Source organism: Montipora foliosa, chromosome 11 (genome assembly GCF_036669935.1).
Source record: "Montipora foliosa isolate CH-2021 chromosome 11, ASM3666993v2, whole genome shotgun sequence".
Taxonomy (NCBI): domain Eukaryota; kingdom Metazoa; phylum Cnidaria; class Anthozoa; order Scleractinia; family Acroporidae; genus Montipora; species Montipora foliosa.
The window spans coordinates 21,145,043-21,166,083 of record NC_090879.1 but is presented as its reverse complement, the minus strand read 5'-3'; the positions used below and the strand labels follow the sequence as shown (position 1 = coordinate 21,166,083).

Genomic DNA, 21,041 nt, shown 5'->3' with positions numbered 1-21,041 from the left:
TCTTGAATAACTTCTTATCGGTTTCCGTAAACCCGAATGGAAAATGAAAATAGTTTTTAAGGGGTTGCTCATAGGCAGAGACAACTAGATCTTTTCCAAGCCAATAATGCGATTCTTTAACCTGAAAGTTGGACACTGGCTAAGAAGATAAACCGTTACATTCAGAGGAATAGGTGGAGCTTACGTTATCACAAAAATATTCCAAGCTTCCTCCTAGACCCCAGATTCCAAATTTGGGAGAAGTTTCTTAAAATTTCAAGCACTTGATGTTTGTTTTTGTCTAAATTGACCGTTCGTTCCCATCGATTGAAAGAAGATAACAAACTTGATAATTTTCTTTTGTTAAATGTGATCACTCATTTTATGTGATCATTTTTTAAACTATCCAAGTTTGTTGACGCTTTTGATCTCAGCTTGCTATGTAATAGATACCTTGATCATGAACATTCCAGAACTGTGAGGAATAACGGAGAGGTCGCGAAAGATCAGAAAGGACGTGTGGCGTGGTCTGTCTGGGAATGTAAAAGAGAGGAGAGGATTTCCGATCTTATAACTAAAGCTGGTTTGCTGTGTTCATCTCGTTATAAAAGACAGGAACTCATCGCTGGAGAATCAAACACTTGAGTACTTTGTAACAGAAGCTGCATATAAGGAACGAACTTTACTTCAAGTTGGCAAAATATTGCACCATAATCGGATTAATTCGCCGATCACAACAATTCTAGAGATTTATGGTAAGCCAAACTCTTCTTGTGACTAACTCAGTCATCCATAGCACCGGTTTAATCATCAATTCATTTGATGTATTGTGGTAACAGAGGGAAAACACTGAACCATTATCATTTTTTGCTTCATAAAGAAAGACGGAATCATCTGCAAATTTGTACATCGAGCTTTGCCTAGGTTCTTTCAGAGCGTACTTGAAAGGAAGTAAGTTTCAAATTTCTAATCGACATCTATACATTGCTTTCTACAGATACCAAGTAAAAATCTGGAAAATCTCCATTCCAGGACAACAACAACAACAATGCAGATATTTATGTTTATCCTTCTTCTTCTACCGTTTTTAATATACTCAGGTAACTTTTCTCCCTTACACAAAAGAACTAGCTATAAAGCCTCCACAATTTGTCCTATCACTGATATCTATTTGCCGAAGACCAAGACTCCGTTTTTCGAGGGTCCGAAACTTAAGGGGCGTATATTCTGTCTGCCTGTGGTGTATCATGGTTGAGAGGGTAAATGCTCGGAGACACTAGCTACATCAAGCTACTCTTAAATCCGAGGATAGATAATGATATGATGATGATTATATTTATTTCGCATATCATTTTTGCAATTTCCCATGCAATTTGATACATACGAAATGCAGGTGACCTCGATCATAACGTTTACTGCATGATCAAAGGGCTGTTATGCATGAGATTTATAAACTTGAAGAGAACACGACATTTAGAGTTTGAAGATCTTATGGAACCCTGACGACTGGCTTTATGTCCATCGCCTCTCTAGACACTCTTAATTAATCGAAGGAAATCGAACGAGAATTTTATGATAATCAGGAAAATTTTGATTTGATTTAAATTAAGTTGATTTACTGAATGGCCATGCATTCCACGGCCAAAAGCAGAACCAAAAGCAGTTTGCCTTAACCGAGTTTCCGTAATTCTTAACATCGTATTTCTTTTTTCCACATTAGATAAAATTGACAATGAGTGCTGCAGACCACGCCCCACACTGGTCGCTATTGATAACCCGAACTTCAAGTTCTTTCCTTACTTTGTGAAGTTAAATCGCTGCGGTGGATCATGCGACAGGATTAAACCCACAGTCAAGTCATGTATCTCACTGCAGTTTAAGGAGGTACCCGTCACAGTACAAGTGGTCGGTACAGAAGAGATGACAACTTTTAAGGAACGAAATCACACGCAATGTGGATGCGAATGTGTGATTGGCATCGAGGACTGTAATTTGGAATTCGAGGAATGGAGACCCGATCTTTGTCAATGCAAGTGTAAATATGGTAAAAGGGGGCCACAGAAGCCCTGTGACAATGGCTTCAGGTGGAGTAAAAGACATTGCAGATGTGTGTGTGATAAGGAACCGCAGACTTGCCCATCAAACAAGGTATTCATGATCGCCACAGATTTGATATCAGTTGTTTAATTTGATTTGATTTCTGTGCACTGTCCCGAAGTAGTGCTTCAGCGCTAAATACAGTTGACACTTAAATAATAATTAATTATTATTCACCGAAGGTGAATGGTACTTGGATAATCACCTCCGAGTTAGCCAATCAGCGAGCGCGGAGAGTATTGTTCACTTGTGGGGTATATACTAAAGTTCATCATTATTACTATTATTATTGCAATCAGGAGCTTATCATTAGTAACAAACAACTAGTACAGCGCTTTGTTTTTTTTTAAGGTGGTTCAAACTAGTTTCAACAACTTTTAGGAAATGTCTTATTAGAAGGATCAACTGTACAACACTGTTTCACATAACGGCAATGTTATGGTACCAAATGAAATGGCAATAATTGCTTAACAAGTTGCACTCATTAATGTGACATAACAGGTCGCCATGGCAACAAGAGAGGCATCTAAAAACGCCCTATATTTTGCATTGTGCTTATATCTCAAAAACGAACTTGGTGAGCACCAATTTGTATTGCTGGAAAGTGATTGGCAGGCTATGATAACTCTCTCTGAAAAGTTTCAAAAAATTCTCTCGAGCTGATTTAGAGCCACCTTAACACTTTCCAATTGTGAAAGTGACTATGAATCCGCTTCAGAGAATTCTTTTAACTTTGCAGAAAGTTTTGTCAGAGCCTGCTAATCATTTGGGGTCACCAAATTCGTTTTTTAAATTAAACACAAAATATAGGGTGTATTTCTTTTGTTGCCATAGTGAATTACACGTCACATTAATGGTGCGTCTTGTTATTGGCGTTTCATTTGGTACCATAACATTGCCGTTACGCAAAACATTGTTGTAGAGTAAATCCTTCCAAATAAACAGCGATCTCAGCCGCGGTTGTTGGTCGCTTGAAAAGCTGCATTTCTCGAAAATTACTCGGCGGTTAGCGCTTGGATTTTGAATGAATCTTCGATTGAATGGCACGAGAGGAAGCGTCAACCTTTCAGTTTATTTGGTGTTCGATTTGAAAGCCAGGCGATTCTAATTTCTGGGTGAAAATCGGCTTGGCGCTGGAGCGGTCGAAAATGAGCTTTCCACCCTCGTTGTTTATCATTATGGGTGTCACCACATACATTAATTAAAGAAGTCCTATTTCTAGTTACTTTAGACTAAAGAACACTATTTGAGTGAGGTAACATCCTGCAGTCTAAAGTTGAGCACTCAACTCACCGAGTAATGTTTTACGGCTGAATGACAAATTGTTAAATTAATCAGAAGCACCAGCCAAACAGTCAATTGTTATGCTAACAAAGTTTTAACGCACGCGCTGCACAAATGCAGTTACCAAGGCCTTAATTTATTGCCGCTCTAGTCCGAAACCACGTCTCCTGAATCAGCTTCAACAAATATGTTCAACAAAGTGTTGTTTATCTTTTTTGTGTTCCTTAGGCTTGGAGCCCCTCAGAGTGCAGTTGTGTTTGCAAGGACAGAAAATACAAGAGCTGTGAAAAACAGAATAAATTTGTAGACGAAAAAACCTGCAGATGCATAAACGAAAATGCACCAGAGACAAGTGAAGTGTTTGCTTCACAGCCTCAACAGAAAGGTATTTCTCATATAACACAAGCGTATGTTATTTGGGGGGTGAAGAGGAATATATATTCCAGTATTCCTGCTCGAAGATTTTCGTTATTCCATTATTCCAGTTAAAACAATCTCATTATTCCGATGAAAAAATCTACTTAAACCGGATAACATAAGTCGTTATTCCGTTATTCCGCCCCACGTAACAAAAAGGTAAAGTCTGCTTACGAGCCAGTGGCCCAACAAGCCGGAGCCTATGCCCGGTTTCCAATAGCATGAAGCGACCAGGAGTATTTCTACTCCCCCTTGGATGAGATGCTAGTCCATCACAGGACTACCCCCAGCATTAAATTCGCCGGTACCCATTTATTCACCTGGGTGGAGAGAGGCACCTTAAAAGTAAATGTCCAGGACCCGAACCCGTACCACTCGATCCAGGGGCCCGTTTCTCGAAAGTCCCGATAACTTTTCGGGCCCGAAAAGCCATTTGTGAAACTGGCAACCGCTCGTTTTGGAAAGGCGACATTTTAACGTGTTTCCACGCTAACTATAAGAAATATGTCTGTGAAGTTTGACGACTTAAATCCTCTCCGTTCTTGAGATACAAAAGGAATTGTGACACCCGAAAATGCCCCGAAAACTTTCGAGACTTTCGAGAAACGGGCCCCAGAGTCGAGCGCACTAACCATGAGGCCACCGCGCTTCCCATTTCGCTCCACAAAATGGCATTATTCCATTATTTCAACAACAACAAAAAATCCGTTATTCCTCTTCGTCCCGCGATGCTATGTCAGTCAGTAAGTTCGCCTTAACACGTAATCAACTGAGTAGCGCCATAAGGCCGAGTCAGTCCACAAAAAGAATAAAAGAAAAAGAAAAGTTGAAAGTAATGGCTCTCCGCAGTACAGGTGAAACACAGGAACTGACTTGAAAGGAACCACAGCCTTTTTGGGATTTTTAAAAACGTCACTGAACAAGCTTAATTTGCACGACGGCAACGGCATAATTACAGTGATACAAAAGCAATTTAGTTACAGTGTTAATTACTTATTATTCAGTTTGATGAGTAAATATTGTACCAGTCGATGGTTAATAAGGTGATAACTGGAATCCATAACACGTTAGAAACATCGTTAAACAGGTGCACTTGCCTAATCACTACACTCGTTGAAAAAGACATGTTAAAGTTTGTCTCTGTTTTTACTGTGACATAGGACCTCGTGCACAGATGCTAATAATGATCCGTTTATTCTTTTGCTAGGTGGACTACGCCAGGATCTTTACATCGGTCTCTTTTTGGGTCAGTTCGTATTGTTGTATTTGGTGTTTGATGCAATCCTGTTCCGCAAGAAAGCTGGATTAATTTATCGCTTGACGAGAAGCTGTTCCTCAGACAAAGGTAATTTTTCATTATCACAGCACTGTAAATATTACTGAAGGACAAAATTATTGATAAATATAAATTTGGAGCTATACCAAGAGCTCAAGTCACGGAAGCCTACAATTTCACTGCCTCTGCTTGGAGTGATAGTTTTCAGAGACCTTCCATATATGGAACACTGAGCTTTTCCGCCAAGGCCACATCCGTCAAAAAGGCGTAAATTAGACAAGAGCCTGAAATAGCAAAGAGGGGCCTCGAATCTAAAAATGACCAGGTTTGAGAAAACTATCGATCAGGGTAGGGTAGGGTTGTTCCTTCCGGGTGAAGAGCTTCCGGAAGAGCTCCTACTAATTGTTTAACGGGTCGCTTATTAGTCTCTGTTTTGGGGTTCAGAGGGGATGTTACCCTGAAAGAGTTCTAGCTTCAGAAACCGTTTCTCTCGTCTTGAGCAGAGCCTTTGAATATTAGGGACCTTTAGATCGCAGAATGAGGACGACTACGAGAACGACAATTTTTTTCGTTCTGAGCATGCGCACTTCGAAAAATGTCGGCCTCGACACCGCAGCAAAGTGAGTGCGCATGCTTTGACCCACGCGGGAATCATTTCCACGCGCGGGGGACTGGTACCAATCAAATTTGCCATAGAAACAACGACGCGGCAAAATGGCGGCAATTAAAATTCCCAGCGCTTGTTTTCATTTTGCGATGAAAAGGACAAGACTACGAGGATAAGGTTTTCATTTTGAAGAGAGCTCCCTGAAAGACCAATCTGTGTCGGCCTGATTGTCGGCCTCCAAATCTTCTGCGCATGCTCAGGACGGAAAACTCGTAGTCGTAGTCGTCCTCCAATCTTAAGGACCCTGGTATCCGCCTCTTCAACCACTTTTTTTTTAGGTTCACAAGTTTCACAAGAGAAAAAGGACTTCACTGCTGTTGTGTTCCATTGCTCAGTCTATGGAATGTTTTCGGCCGACGTCACACTATTCGTACGGGTGTACTTTTGCTTTCCGGTCTCAAAACTTCCCTTTCTCTAAACCTTAGCAGCACACCAAATAAACTGTTCAGTCATTGAGCATGTGACCTTGACGTCACGGTGGCCATATTGGTATACAGAACAATAGCGACTGAAGTCTTTTTGGAAATTTGACTCGATTATTATGCAAAACTTGTTCGATATTTTGCTATTGTTTTGTATACCAACATGACCGTCTTATCGCGTGAGTGAAAACACTCTATAACCAACAAGTGACCTTCACCTAGAAACTTCATTAAACTGTAATTTGACGATTGTTTTGGAAAATTCAATTGTGAACACCGCGGTGTGTACACAAATACCCATAATAACGTTGTTTTCTGTTTTTCTCTCTTATAGATGATTGTTCCAACATTGATGGTTCAAGGGAAGATATTTGTGATGACTCTAACAGTACCACTGTTACCGACATTGGACAAAGAAACGTAGCTGCTTGCGGCGATGTTTAAATTTGAGCCAACAAAAACGTTCCTGATCAATTTACGTAAATCCCCGATTAAGAGCTGACATGATTTTGAATACGCGTAATTTAAGCTGAAGGGAAAGAAATTGAGGTGACATATAAAATGAAATAGGAATTCCACCAAGGATTCAAACAACTCGACCATAAACGTTTAAATTCAATTTACTAGTTTTGAAACGTAGAGACATCTTTCTTGTGTGTAGCTAATCTTTAATCAAGTTACAATTTGTACTGGCCGTGGACTGAATAAACATTGTTAATAAAGTGGACTGGTTTTGAAGCTCGGCAAACATCAAAGGAGCAAACAAAGATGCCAAGATTTGGAAAGTCCCATGACCTTGCACAATCTTTTGTTTTGCGCTCATACACTATGCATGAATTACGTAACCAACACGTTTCTATTGGTTAGTTCCTCAATACGGAGTAAACAACGATTGTGTTTTGTGCACGGTCAAGGCCAAAAAAGAGAACAAAAACCTACAACAAAGAAATTTGTCGGGTTTCAAAACCATTCACTTCTATTAACTATGTAATTAACTACCACCTTTCCCTGTTGTCAAATAGGTCACATCTTTTTACTGTTCAGAAATGCACGCTGTATGTTACAATTTTTTATTGAAATTCAGCAAGATAAAAAGTTGTATTCTATGATAGGTTACCCATAATAACAGAAAATAAAGATCAGTATCAAGCTATTATTTGGCCGTATTACAAATACTAGGATTGTAAACAATTTTTAACAGCAAGATCCATCCTCAAAGGACATGATAATATTTAATTTATGAAGTAAAGTTATCAGAAGAATTATTTATTTGAGCATGTAGAAAGCAAGCTGTATTTATGTGTTGCATAAAAAGGCAGCCAAAGCAAGGTTCTTATTTATTGAAAACGTGTTTTGTAACGTTCGAAAGCGATATTTACAATAAAGAACAATATAGTTTTGTCCTCATGAAATGTTTGTTGCATTGTTTTAAATCGAATGTGGGAAGTAATTAGCGAATTGCTTTAGTTTTGCATTTCTTCACTCAGTGATTGGTTCAAAGTTCTCGCGCCAATTTTTCATCAATCAGAAGTGAAACCAAACCAGTCGTGGCTTGCGCGTAAACATTTTCCCGCGCTTTGTGTCGGCTACGTGTAATTACATCAAGTTTTGATTGGTTTACTGGATTGTCTCCGTCCTTTTTGATTGGTCAAAGTAATTACTTTGGTTTTGGTTTTACAACACTGGAATGAAACTCGCTCTACGTAGCTCTCACTTATTAATTAAAAGGGAATAAGATTCCACCCAACATTAAAAATGTCCCTTTTGGACCAAACCGTTTACGACAACAGAATTAACCGGCGTTGTCGGAACTATTTATATTTACTTTAGGAATAGAGTCATAGACACTTGAGTGACGTTTGTCATCTGTATTAATGCACTAAAGAGATGTTGACTTTGAGAGAAGAATAACGGGACATTATGTGAATATTCGACGATTTTTGGTCATATTCAGATATTTCCAGTCTTAAAACAAATCTAAATATCTCCTCGTTTAATAGTTTCCCATCATGTTTCTGCCCTTTCAAAGCCTTAGTAGACTCTCTCAGTAAATTTTTCAGAGAATGTGAACTATTTCCCTGACAGATCCTAAAGGTTGGAGTTACGTGCGTCATCTCGACAATATTACTTTACCGATATCTATTAATACAATCTCCAGCCGGTCTGATATCGATATTGTAGGGAAGGGCCGAAGTTGTTTGCCAAATATCTTTTGCAAACCATTTTGATGCATGTGAGATGGAAAGAAAGGAATGTGGATTGAATTATAAGTAATAGGTTAAAACATACTCTAATCGGCCACTGATGATCAATAAACGAAGAGCGCCGTTCTCTAATAAACCCATATTTTCTTCAGACCCTCCGATCCTGGTCAAAATAGTAGTTTTTTGTCAGCCGCTTCAAGCTGTTTTCTTTTTTTTTTTCATGTTCATTTCACTGAAATAGGTAATAGTTTAAGACGTGGTAATTATAACCAGCTTATGATTGGTATTCAATTTAATTAACAAATGCAGAGGTAATAATTATTACTACATGAAATATCGGTTAATGCGTTTGATTTTATTTTTGCAAAACCGGGCCACATGAACGCATTTTCCCGTGGCGAAAGGTTTAAGTCTGGTACAGTAATCCTCAAATAAACTCAGGAAATGCGCGAATCCGGCTCTCAGAAATATCTCCTATTAACCCGCAGATCGTGTTCATCATTCCTAAGAAGTCGTCGATGATGGACGAACAGAGATTTAAAGTCAGAGGAAGATAATAATTGCGATTCCTCCCGGCGTTCAAACTTCTCCAGCTCCAGACGCCTTTTTCAGAAGAGCAAAATAAAAATATGGACGATTCCGAAAAAGAGGCAGTTCTCAGACAATATTGTAACTTTTTTTCCTTTTATTTACATATTTACAGAGGACGATACAGAGAAAGCACTGCTCGCCCTTACTTGACAATGGTAAAGGTTATAAGATGAAATGATCAGTTACACAATATTGTAACTATTCATTGGTTGGCAGCTTTGACCTGAACAGGCAGACATGTTTGAAAAACAAATTAATATATTTCTTTCAAACTAATAAGATTACAAGGTATTTATATGACAGAAATATAATTCGCCAGCGTCAGTGTTCCACCCTTTGAGAAGTTTGACGTTAAATGAACACTGTCAAAGGATCCGATGAGTTCCGCATTTCTAAACTAAATCCCATAGAAGGAAAAAAGCCGTGCAATAAATCTGCTTCTTGTTTCGTGTAGAGAAGGTCAACTTTGTCATTCAGTATCAGGCAGAAGGTAAGTGGAGACAATATTTACTTGATATCTTTGCAAGAAATCATTTCCATATTATGTTATTAGACATGCTAGGAGGCAATTTATGAAACTTTCAACGTCATCAGTTCCACATAAACCAGCAATGAGAACCCTTCTCAACAGCAATTTCTATGCCTGTACTTAAGATCCATCTGTCTCCGACAATGCATAACTCGTTTTCTCTTTTTTGGTGGGCAAATTGCCTCTTGCTAGTCACGCATGACTTGCGTGCAGTTAGCAACAGACGGAGAAAGTTTTGCACGTTGCTTACAAAAACTCCCACAAAGACATCGAATTTGTTAACTGAGCAACTGTGATCCTAAAGTTGTAAGTTGGAGAGTGAAGAAAGAAATCTGCCGTTGTATCTAATTAAATCAGCTGATAAAAGTAAATTGACCGCCGTACCTAGACTGAGATACGAAAGCCGACGTTCTAAACGTTTCCCCACTGTCCGTGCGAACGGTTTCATTCCTGATTCAGTTTTATGGGTCTAATTTGTGGCGTATACGCTTACACGAAAGGCCTTTCGCATTTTGCTTAAAACCGTCAGTAACCCGTGGTCTTCTGTACGTAAAGAACGGTTTTCAAGTGAAACAACTAACTTTTTGGCATTTAACGTCTAAATGCTCGTTTAGAGACATTTGAAGACCTTTTTAAAAGACAATCGTTAAAAAACTAATCAAATAAACTAAAATCCCTCGGCCAGGTTTGTAGCGATTCTACTTTTCTGCTACAGCAAAAGGTTCTGAACTCCAGGGTGATCTTGATTCGCTAGATGTCGATAACAGAAGAGATTAAAACTGAAACAGATTTCACCGTCTGATACGCAGTGAAAGCGAAGATTTCCTTTTGCGGGAGAGATATCATCTTAGCTTGTCCCAGATGACAAAAGCAAAGATGCAGTGACAATGTAAATGAAAACTGATAAGAAACATAGTAAGCTTATTATATTGATGAAGATTAGCTGTAGCTTTCGCTCAGTTTCGGGTAACACTGATCTGCCTTGAAAGATTTTATTAGCTGGTCGTATATTTGAAACAAAAAAATGTATTCAGCGCATTTACACTGAAAGCCTTTGAAAACTGACAAAGAATAACGTTGTGTAACATTTTACCTCATCTCCTTCAATTATATTTGAAAACTGATCTGCAATGAAGCAAATAAGTCTGTCAGGATGCAGAAAGTTCCTTTGAAGGGAACCTCCACTCTTATTACATAATACGTTTAAACCGAAGAAAATCATGTTTACAAACAAAATTGTTTTTAAAACAGTGTTTATATCAAGAAAAGTGAATTTTAAAATTGCTTATTTCCACTTTCAAATTTCGCGGGCGCAGCCATCTTGAATAACTGTGACGTGTTACGGTTGTCCTATTGTTCTGACAAAAAGAGCTTTTGTCTAATAACAACAGGGTAACCACAACACGTCACAACTATTTAAGATGGCGGCGCCCGCGAAATTTGAAAACAAAATTGAATAGGCGATTCTAAAACTTATTTATTTCGGACACAAACACTCCCTTTCTTTGAAAATACTTTAGACTGACTTGACTGTAACGGTTATTTGCCGTGATTTAAAGTTATTTTTTGTTTAAGTGTTTAACCCTATTTTTTGTTAAGGTTCCCTTTAACGAAGACCCTGCAACACCAAAATGGTCGCCATGGTAACAGCACAGTCGTTGTCATTTCAAGCCGGTAGAAAGTCACCTTCATTTTAAGACATATTTTCTATATTTTGCAATTTATCTTAATTCTGAGCCAATTTCTGACGCGGAGACCTGTTTATCCCCTCACACCCACAGTGCCCCGAAATCAGTCAGCGAGTAAAATCATCTGGCGTTAACCAGAGTAAAATCTGTAATTCTCAATCTCCGGTAGGAAAGGGTCAAATATCTTCGGAACGACAGCCTATACTTCTCAAAAGAGGAAACGCCATTCCTTGTCATCTCGACAGATCTTTCAAAAAGCCAAAAAAATCTATTTATATTATTTTCATAGCTACAATTACATAGATCTGAATGCGTCGATCAACGCTTTATCTCAGCCTGTGAAAAATTCCTCTCTTAATTTCTTTAATCAATGTCACAACGACAAAAATGATGCTGATTTGTATGTTTGGGAAATTTCTATTCCAGTTTTAGACAAGCAGTTCTAATGAAATATGTACCGGCTTCAGCGTTTTTATTGGGGCTTTGGATCAGGGGCGGATACCTGCTAACAAAATGACAAACGGTGCGATGTAATTAGTGTTTCACTTCACCTTAACACTCGATTCTAGAAGTTTCTGTTGATAGGGTGTCAACTAATTTAAACACAGTGAGAAAATGCCAGTAGACACCACTAAATTATACGATGTATCAGGGTATGATTTGACCGTATGGGTATGATATGGAATGGTTGCCTCTTCGTTGACATTCATTGAAAATATTTTTCGACAACGTCGTTTATTACATTTCTACTTACACTTCCTTCTTTGGATTCAACAAAAATGGCAAATAATTCGGGGATTTCCCACACTAAGGCTGGCCATCGCCTAGTTTATTGCTTGTTCTGAAATTGTCGTAACTCTACGACGATGCTCCGTTTAGGAATTGTATACAAAATTGCAAGAGAAATTGTCTCCTCGGAATCGCAATAAAAATCTCGCACGTCGTGGACGACTTCCCGAGGGTATGGGACAGTCGAGATAACTGAAAAGCTTAAATGAAATAAATGTAATTTAGCAAACATAGGCAGAGCTAAACGTGGGTGGTTTGTTTTTGGCCACGAAATTTGTTGTTCGCTCCTGATAACACTGGTACACGGGAAAAAAAAGATGAAAAAAGAATGTATGCCTCAGTGTAGTTGCTAGTATAAACTGTATGTGAGAAATGGGCAATTGTCCATGGTTCCTTTGGCGGACAGTAAACAAGAATAAAAAGAAATACCAGTTCGTGAAATCGGATGGGCCGATGGGCGCAAGTTAAAAACATCCCAGTTGTTCGGAAGGAAAAGCTTGTTCTATCGCTGCTTCTTTTAAATTTGGAAAGTAGTGCAATCAAATAAAACCGTACACTCCTTGTCTTGTCAACATTTGATCCTCATTTATGACAAATATTTAGGCGTAACGGGGCGACGGACATAAATAGAATTCCATCTCCCGGTTGGAGAGAAAAAACAACTTTACTGAGACTAAGGTAAAACTTATACTTGAAAGGTTCTTTTCAAGTTATGAATTAGTTTAGAAAATGTGGATTCAAGACCGGGAAGATGTCATGTTTATACCCGATGATCAGAGATATATGATTTCGAATATCTTTTCACATATCATTTCGTTCGTTGATCAGAGATAGTTAGAACTGATTATAGGTACTTATTTTAATTAATGTCATGACAACATTCTATACCCGATAATCAGTCATTAGTCGAGACTATTCACAGGTTTTTATTAAAGTTTATTTTATCATCATCAAAGTTTAGCAATCCTTGTCATCAGCAATGTTTTTCTATTCGAAGCCTCTGCATGCGTACCGTAAGCAACAATTTAACGGCCACATATTTTTTAGAAGAGATAATATTAAAGAATACACGCGGAAAGGTTCATGCACATCATAACTACTTCAAATCTTTTTACACGGTATTGTGACTCTGAGAAACACATTCTCGACAATTCCTTATAAAGGCATCTCAGTATAGCACCACTATAATATGCAACAACGCTTGACTTCACACTTGAGGGTCATGAGACCAATGAATGGATGGATTCCACTACTCAAAAATTAATCATCACTTGAGTATGTGGAATAACTTCTTGTAGTCTTTTTACGGTGAAGTATACAATCTACAGTCGTTTTTAGCAATAACACAAAAATGTTGAAGTCCCGCTGTTTTTTTAATAGGTGATACCAAAACATAGTTAAATTAATTTACGTCATTCTATGACGTCAAAGGTTGTTTGATGTTTACAAGTTGATGCCGCTACGATTGTGAATACTTGTGAAAACATAAATCAATGTAAAATACTTTCATTTAAATTAAACCCTTCAGGTCCCCAAGAACTGGAAAGAATCGGAGAAGGACAAAGTTTAAAAGTGCGTTCAGAGAGCGAGGTACGCCAGTTGCACATTTAGATTTCATAAAATCAATCAAAATAGATCAGTTGCATTAAAGCTTTCTAATTTTGGTCGGAAATTAAGGAAAGACAATACATAAAACATCAGGACAAGGATGATAACAGGGAGAGTGGAGAAGGAACTTAGGAACGTTTGGCCGTAGCCAGCACGTGTTTCGTAAAGTCGATATTCAGGAAACACTACGAAATAACGCAATATTATCGGTACAGGAAGTTAACAAACAAATTGAATTATCTGATTTCTCCAGGAGCCATGCCCTTTGTCGTCAAAACGCTTGCAACAGCATCTGTTTAGGCATCGATATCAAACCTGCACACATTTCGACGCAATCAACAGGGCCGTTAAAACGAGAGAAAATAAGCCGCGGCTTACATAAGACGCGAACAGCCCGTATAAATGGTACAAAATCTACGTTCATGGGAGTTTATACTCGTATAAATAGTTCTTTCGCGTATTATGTACGCCGCGGCCAGAGCAAGCCGCGGCTTATTTTCTCTCTCGTATAAACGGCCCTAATTGTCTTTATTCATTTTACAGTCACGTCACACAACATGTAAAGTAAAAGTAATAAATCCAGCTAGTTCAAGCAAATACTCCAACGTTTTAGTAATAGCAGTTCCATTTGTATGAAATTGCTTTTGACATCACTTCACGCAAACAGCCCTTGGCAACGTTTGGATATGCAATATTTTTCGTCCTGGAATTTTCTTGAATGGAGGGGAAAACCCAGTAAAAAAACGCTTCCGTCGATTTCGGAAAGTATGAAGAACGAATATGTAGATCTTGTTACTTATTGCATACTATTTAATTATTAGAAGCGCTTTCAATTATCACTTTATCCTCAAAGCTTCCTTGGCCGGCAGGGTCTCGATATAAAAGATTATGAAGATATGAGAAAAATAATACCGCAAGATAAATTGAATGGGCTGGGTATGTTTTAGATGCCACCGATTTTGACGTTACCCCGGCCAAAATTTAAACAGGGAAATGGCGTACCAAATGAAAATATTTTATTCAAGGTCTATATAATAGGGGAGAACGCCATTCACATCGCAATCTTTTTGGATAAAGCCCACTCTGGATCAAGGATAGTTATTAAACAACGATTTGAATTTCCGGTCTTCCATTAGTTCACACCACTGCCGATAAAACCGGAAGTTTGTGAACCCATTCTTTTTATCTGATTGGTTGTTGAAAATTAGGCGGAGGGAGCACAGGACTTCTATAATTATTTTCTTCATCCAGCACTCTGTCATTCATTCGTTGCATCCGTGTGTATTCTTTTCAGCGCGAGAGGACCACTAACAAACTCCAGTCGTAGTGACGCCAGAAGAATTGAAGAAATGGACTGTCGTTTGTGTAACGTTTGTAGAAGATTATCTAAAATTTCGCTGCTGGTTGCATTTGTTATGGCCTTTCTTGAGTTATCACCAAGTAAGTACTTCCTCACAATGAAGTTGCTAATTGAAATTTAGTTAGAACAGTATCCGAGGTGCATAATGACGACTTAGATTTGCTTTAAGCTGCGTGCTAATTATCTAAAAACAAACGAAATCTAAGCTTGCTTAGAATCAGTGAGGTACTCATTTAAAAATAATATTAAAGCTCTAGCTGATTTTTTGCCTTCGATTCTTGGATCAAGATCCTCGGAAGAACTATTCAATCTTTATAGGAAGAGAATAAGATAATTAATGTTGTTGTTCAAGTCTTTTGTGGTATGACTGATGCTTTTTTTTTATGGTAATCGGTTAAAGAAGTCTAATGCTTTCAAAGAACAGTTTGAAACACCCTCGAGGTTGTTTTTGAATGAGTTTAGATGAAATCGACACTGAAACGTCACTGGCCAAGTGATCCTTTTCAACAGACCACGTTAACCTTTGATCAGTTTCCATTTGCTCCAAAGAACTTTAAACCATTCCACTTCAACCGAGTTCCCAATAAAAATATATCGATAAAAAGTAAGATCAGCTGTTATTTATCACGTCTGGACATCTGTATCGTGTGAAGCGACAGACATCGTGGAAAAGCCGCGAAATTTGTTCTGGTAAGTAATTGTGCTCATTTCGTGATTTCGAGATAACAATAACCACGCGAACGCCAGCAATAAGTGAAGTTGTACTTTGGGCGCGTTGCCACACATTTTCGCAACTGTTTGAAGAAATTCTCGCTCACGAAATCACTATTCACTGTGTATTTTAAACAGCTCTCTTAGTGACGGACAGTAATGTGAGGAATTTGGCACCTTAAACAACTTTTAAAGCGACTTAAGTTACGATCAAAACATCCGCAGAGAATTTTCTTTCCCTTTTTATACTGAGTTCTTGGGACACGAAGTACTGACCCTTAAGAAATCCCTTAGCATTTTGATGAAACGGAACAATTGACTCTGCTGTCAGCTATGTCGGGATGTTTTTACGTGGTGAAACAGCAAGATCAGGAATATTTGCTAGTGGTTTAGGCTTCCTAATTTGACTGTAAACGATCTCGAATTTTGTAGAATAGGAATTTTCCGATTTTGTTTGTAACGCTTAATTTCATACTAAAGTTATTCATTTGGTGTAAATCGAGGATATCTCGTGTTCAATTAAAGCTGTGTATTTTTACAACCACGCTTTACACATTCGAGGAATTCGTATATTGTTTCTTGTTTATTAATTGGAGTCGTGGGAGTTTGCCAAGGAGTAGTAAGCTTATGTATTTGAACACGTTCGAAAACTCCTCTTCCTCAGAAGACGTCTCAGTCTAACTGTGCTCAATCACGTTATTTTTTACCCTCAGCATTTAAGCTTACTTAAGAAAAGTGTTACGGTCAGCAAAATAATTCTCTTCTACAAACAGGCCGTTTGATGGCTTGCCCAAGGCTTAAAGAATGAAGGATAAACAGATTCACACGTTTTTCATTGATTGAACAACGTCTGTGACCGACAGCTCGAAGATGGAAATTTTTAAAATAATATTGATTTAAGTTATGCAGGTAAAATATTTCTTTAAGAAGTGTCCTGAAATATTGTTATTGTTTCCATGACTTAACGAGTACTTCATCCTAGTACATGTATGTGTCAAATCTGTATAGCGGCATGTACTAATTAAAACTTTCTCCAGTCGTCAATGGGACCAAACCGTAAAATATTTGGTGATCTGATAAACCTTGAATTGTGAGATCATTCATTTAGAGGGTAAAACCAGTTTGAGGTGGTGATTACAGGAGACCAACACAAACTCAGACCAATAAAAGCCTATATACGTAAGAAGCCAAAAAAAATCCTTCTATTCATTTACATGAGACCAGTCAAGAATATCACTCATACTGGTCATTGGACAGATCTGAAAACCTTACACCAATGTGACTTGCGAATGGCACAGCTGCTTAACTTCCATCATGTAATTGAAAAGGACGTTCCTTCAACCAATTAACAATTTTGTCACGCAGCCCAGCATTTCAGCAGTTACGTTTGTGTAGCAGTAACCTGCATGGTCTCATATAACCCCTGCATTCTTCATACTACTTTCATGCGATCTTATTAAATATTTTTAAGCTCCAATTTTGCAATAGTCCAAGTTTGTATCCATAATCTGTGCTTGCTAAGTCAGTTGCTATCCATCATTATTTCAATGAAGAGAAGAATAGGGACAGACCACCTTAATTTGTCCTCAAAACATTTCATTAAGCTGAAGTAAATGCCATGACAACTTCTAAGTTTATGACTAAACCCTGAATTAATAACTTATCCCTTTCACTCCTGTAAGGGCCACTGAGACTAATGCCACTAACGCTAGACAATTTTACTTGTCAATGGGGTCCCCCTCGGGAGTGAAAGGGTTAATGCAATCTTACAAGGAACAACTCTTCCCACATGAACATCCACATACTGAATTTGCAAATACATTGGAGAAATTAGCAGAAACAACTCTTCCTGCAAGAGCATCCATGCACTAAATTAGCAAATACATTGGAGCAATTAGCAGAAACAAAGCAAAGGCAAGGAACTTGAGCTTGTGGGATCCAGTTCTTTCTTATGAGCATTTGATCTTACTAAAATTCACTGATTTTGTTTTTCAAAAAGAAAATTAAAAATTAAGATTTTTTTTTTCTGCTTGCAACGCATTCACAAAAACCCTTTTTATTTCAGTGAGAGTGTCTTCAGTACGTCTACCAGAAGAAGACTGTAGGCCAAGACCAACAGTAGTCCTTGTGAAGGAATTTTATAAACCCCATCACATTAAACTATTTCAGTGCGCTGGAACATGCAAGGGTTTAACTCCCAGTCAAAAGCCATGCATCGCAGTAACGAAACAAAAAATAAATCTGGAAGTGACGAGTCTCACAAGTAACAAACAAACAACTGTGGTTGTTCATAATCATACTCAGTGTGGATGCAAGTGTAACCTAGATTGTCAAGAACAGGAAATTCCAGATGATAAAAATTGTAAATGTCAACGTGCCCCTGGTTTCCTTGAAACTAGAACTGGACCAAGCAAGTCAGGTAAATGAAACAAAAAAGTTGCACTTCTAAGTATTTTATAAGACAGGATCTTGTTACAAACCTTACTGAGCCAAATGTATCCATCTAAAACTTCCAGTTTGTGGGGTAGTGTTGGGAGGAAGCAGTTCAAACAGCCATTGACAAAGTTAAAATTAGCTTCACAGAAGGTGACAACATGTTGGCCACTTTCAAAGCAGGTTGGAGGCATCCACATACCAATCCTGTCCCTTTCAACTGTTGAGACACATCGCCCACTCTTTTCAAGAAAAAATGAGTGCAAATTTTCAGATCTTTGTGAAAGCAAATATATCATGTTAAGAGGCAAGTGATTCAGGAAACATAACTGTTTTCAGGCCCACACTTTAAAGAGAGGTTCAAATGTAAGGCCTGAACTACTCCTGGATTACATGTGGCCCGTTTTGATGTGTTAGTGGAAACAGATGCTCAGAAAAGTAAAGCTATGGTCAGTAAATTAAGTTTTTGTAGTGCATTGAACAAATTTCTAACAATTTTTTGTACTTTTGAAACCATTAGTGGATGTCCTCCCATACCAGATTGGCATAGCTGTCGTGGGGTTTTTTGCTTTGTGTGTCCTGATTATTGAAATGATCATGTGTGGCAAAGATAAGGGACTTATGTACAAAGTCACAGAGAAATGCTGCAAATCAGATAAAACAAACAACACAGGTAAGGTAGAGAAATAATCAAAATGGAGAAATCAAACATAGCTGAACATACTTGTTACAACAAAAACTGCCTCAACTTTCTGATAGGGAACACTGGGCTTCGTTAAGCCCATAAATTGCCCACGACTTATACAAGAGTCGAAAATTTAGAGCCAAGTTCCAGCTAGATAATTTATTTAAAATTAGCATTATCTTCATCTTGGGTGAAACAAATGTAGTGGAACAGGATGGCTTTCCAGTTGAAATGAAAAAAGGATTTGTTCAACTCTAAATGTTGAAGATACTCACTAGCACAATTCTGAAGTAACACTGAAACTTTTATGTTATTAAAGGAGGAAAGCTCAAAAGGACATCCCCCCTGTTTTTTCAAACAAAACATGAAATGTCCGCACATACAAGAATATTGCTGAACTACTGAATGAAAGTGCTCGAGACTTGCTGTGATTTTTTTTTTATCCACAGTTCCTCAAATTATGTCAAAGAAATCTCAAGATTAGTATCCCACAAACATTTAACTAGGAAATTAAGAAAATTTCGTTTTTTGCCATCAAAAATGGGTCGGCAACTTATACACGGCTAAATATGGTAGTAATCATGGACTGTGTAACAAGGAGTATGACCAAAGCTATCCTGAAATGCCTTGGGGTGGGGGGTTTGGCTGATGAATATGCTATTTCTACTTCTTTTGCCAAAAGGAGAGTTTCTTGGCATTAAGAGCAAGATAAATAATTCAAGTTGTCCTCTGGAAAATCTACACATTACTGAAGCATACTAGCTTACAAAATTTAATGACAATAATCATAAAAATAAAATAAATTGTTCTTGCACAAGAAATAACTTGAGGATGGCCCCTGCAGTAGAGTTTGTGATCACTCATTTTATTTTGTTGATCTTTAGATGTTACCATGAAAAATGGGAAGTACAGCTCTACCAAAGAAAATCACAGCCCAACAGAAGTTTGAAGAAGTTACAGACAAAAGTGTTTTGTTCCGTAATGACAATAGTCAAGAAGTTTTAATTTTGATTAGTGAGGCAAGGCAAAATTATAGAGCATCTGCAATGATAGTACAAAGTAAACATGTCACAAAATCTTTGAAAATAGCTATTATTGTCAAGATGATAATTTAAACTTTATATATTGATTTCAATTTAACAAAAAAAATTCTCATTTATAATAATCACAAAATTAACTACTGTAATTATTTTCTTCCCTTTGATTTTGCTGTTTATTAACACTTAATCCATAATTATCATTTTTTGACACAAAGAACAAAAAAAATATTTAAGTGATAGGTACTTTATTTAGATGCGCAGTCTTTCCTGGGAGTGTAAATAATGTTTTTTAACATTGAAGTATAGATAGAAGTTGGACAATGACAACATCCTGAAGGAACAAGACATAGTATTTTTTGGATAAAAGTTATTAGTGGTAACTTTGTTAAAAACCTTTTGTTTGGAGCACATTCTGCACACTGCACTTTTTTTTACACAAAAACATTTTGTTTTAAAGCATACTTTCCAGAGGATATTGTAATAACAAAGAATCCTATAGGATTTACTGTTGGTAGTTTATTAAGAACATATTAATGTAAGTACTGCAGAATTGCAGAATTTCTTTTGTCCGTTCAAGAACGAAAGCACTCTCATTAAGTTGCAGTGCATAAAATAATATGTGTTGAGACAACATCATGTAACACATGATTACAGGCATGACAAAATCTGGAAGGATTCATAACTTGGACAATTTAACAGTTGTAAGCTGAATGTTGTAAACCAAACTAAAGTAAAAGTACTTTGACAGTGCATTGTAGCCAGTGTGATGAACCAGTCTGAATCGTAAAGCAATGGAATCATCAAAGCACAGGAAAAAGTACATGTTTTATTGCCTCTTAAAGGTTAAAAAAGTGGTATATTGTAAGTTCATTTAGCCAGTCACTAATCTTACCACAATATTTGCAGCTCAATCTGTTATACGCTCCAAATGTTAATGAAAGCGGACAAGCTAGTGTGCAGGTTTTTGTTGTGTACATGAAAAATTTAAGAGCAATGGCATTTTGCATTGAATGGTTTATTGACTACAACTCAAAAGACCATACTTAATTTAGTTTTTTTTCAATGATTAATAACTTCAACCAAGAGAGGAAATATTTATCGAATAAATTTGTAGTATTTGAAATTGTTTCTTTCTTTTTAATGTCAATTTTGCTTACATTCTTATTGATTGTTTTGGGCTGTAAAATAAAAACGTTGTTTGAAATCATGCAGACCTAATGGAACACAATAAAAAATATCCCTGATACACTTTTAATTTTGA

General features: G+C 37.5%; 2 protein-coding genes across 3 annotated transcripts; both read left to right on the top strand.

Moving 5' to 3' along the window:
• Positions 1-516: 516 nt before the first annotated feature.
• On the top strand, positions 517-7,543 carry LOC137975170 (uncharacterized). Its single transcript, XM_068822256.1, has 6 exons — positions 517-734; positions 977-1,079; positions 1,700-2,127; positions 3,589-3,745; positions 4,985-5,122; positions 6,477-7,543. Exons 1-6 carry the CDS (start codon positions 732-734, stop codon positions 6,584-6,586), a joined length of 939 nt encoding a protein of 312 aa, XP_068678357.1. The 5' UTR covers positions 517-731; the 3' UTR covers positions 6,587-7,543.
• Positions 7,544-9,046: 1,503 nt separating this feature from the next.
• On the top strand, positions 9,047-21,035 carry LOC137977582 (uncharacterized). 2 transcript variants are annotated; one of them, XM_068824845.1, is made up of 6 exons: positions 9,281-9,427; positions 13,472-13,533; positions 14,846-14,991; positions 17,688-18,041; positions 18,576-18,728; positions 19,625-21,035. In XM_068824845.1, the coding sequence occupies exons 3-6, from the start codon at positions 14,901-14,903 to the stop codon at positions 19,687-19,689; spliced, it is 663 nt and encodes a 220-aa protein (XP_068680946.1). In that variant the 5' UTR covers positions 9,281-9,427; positions 13,472-13,533; positions 14,846-14,900; the 3' UTR covers positions 19,690-21,035. The 2 variants fall into 2 exon arrangements, with proteins under 2 accessions (XP_068680947.1, XP_068680946.1); XM_068824846.1 differs by lacking the exon at positions 13,472-13,533 and having other exon boundaries at positions 9,047-9,427.
• The last annotated feature ends 6 nt before the right edge of the window (positions 21,036-21,041 follow it).

Excerpts from the sequence above, each read along its gene's own strand:
- LOC137975170 (XM_068822256.1), top strand. Across the intron at positions 3,746-4,984 it reads TTCACAGCCTCAACAGAAAG|GTGGACTACGCCAGGATCTT; the intron begins GTATTTCTCATA and ends TTCTTTTGCTAG. Across the intron at positions 5,123-6,476 it reads AAGCTGTTCCTCAGACAAAG|ATGATTGTTCCAACATTGAT; the intron begins GTAATTTTTCAT and ends TCTCTCTTATAG.
- LOC137977582 (XM_068824846.1), top strand. The coding sequence starts at position 14,901 with ATGGACTGTCGTTTGTGTAACGTTTGTAGAAGATTATCTAAAATTTCG. Across the intron at positions 14,992-17,687 it reads CTTTCTTGAGTTATCACCAA|TGAGAGTGTCTTCAGTACGT; the intron begins GTAAGTACTTCC and ends TTTTTATTTCAG. Across the intron at positions 18,729-19,624 it reads AGATAAAACAAACAACACAG|ATGTTACCATGAAAAATGGG; the intron begins GTAAGGTAGAGA and ends GTTGATCTTTAG.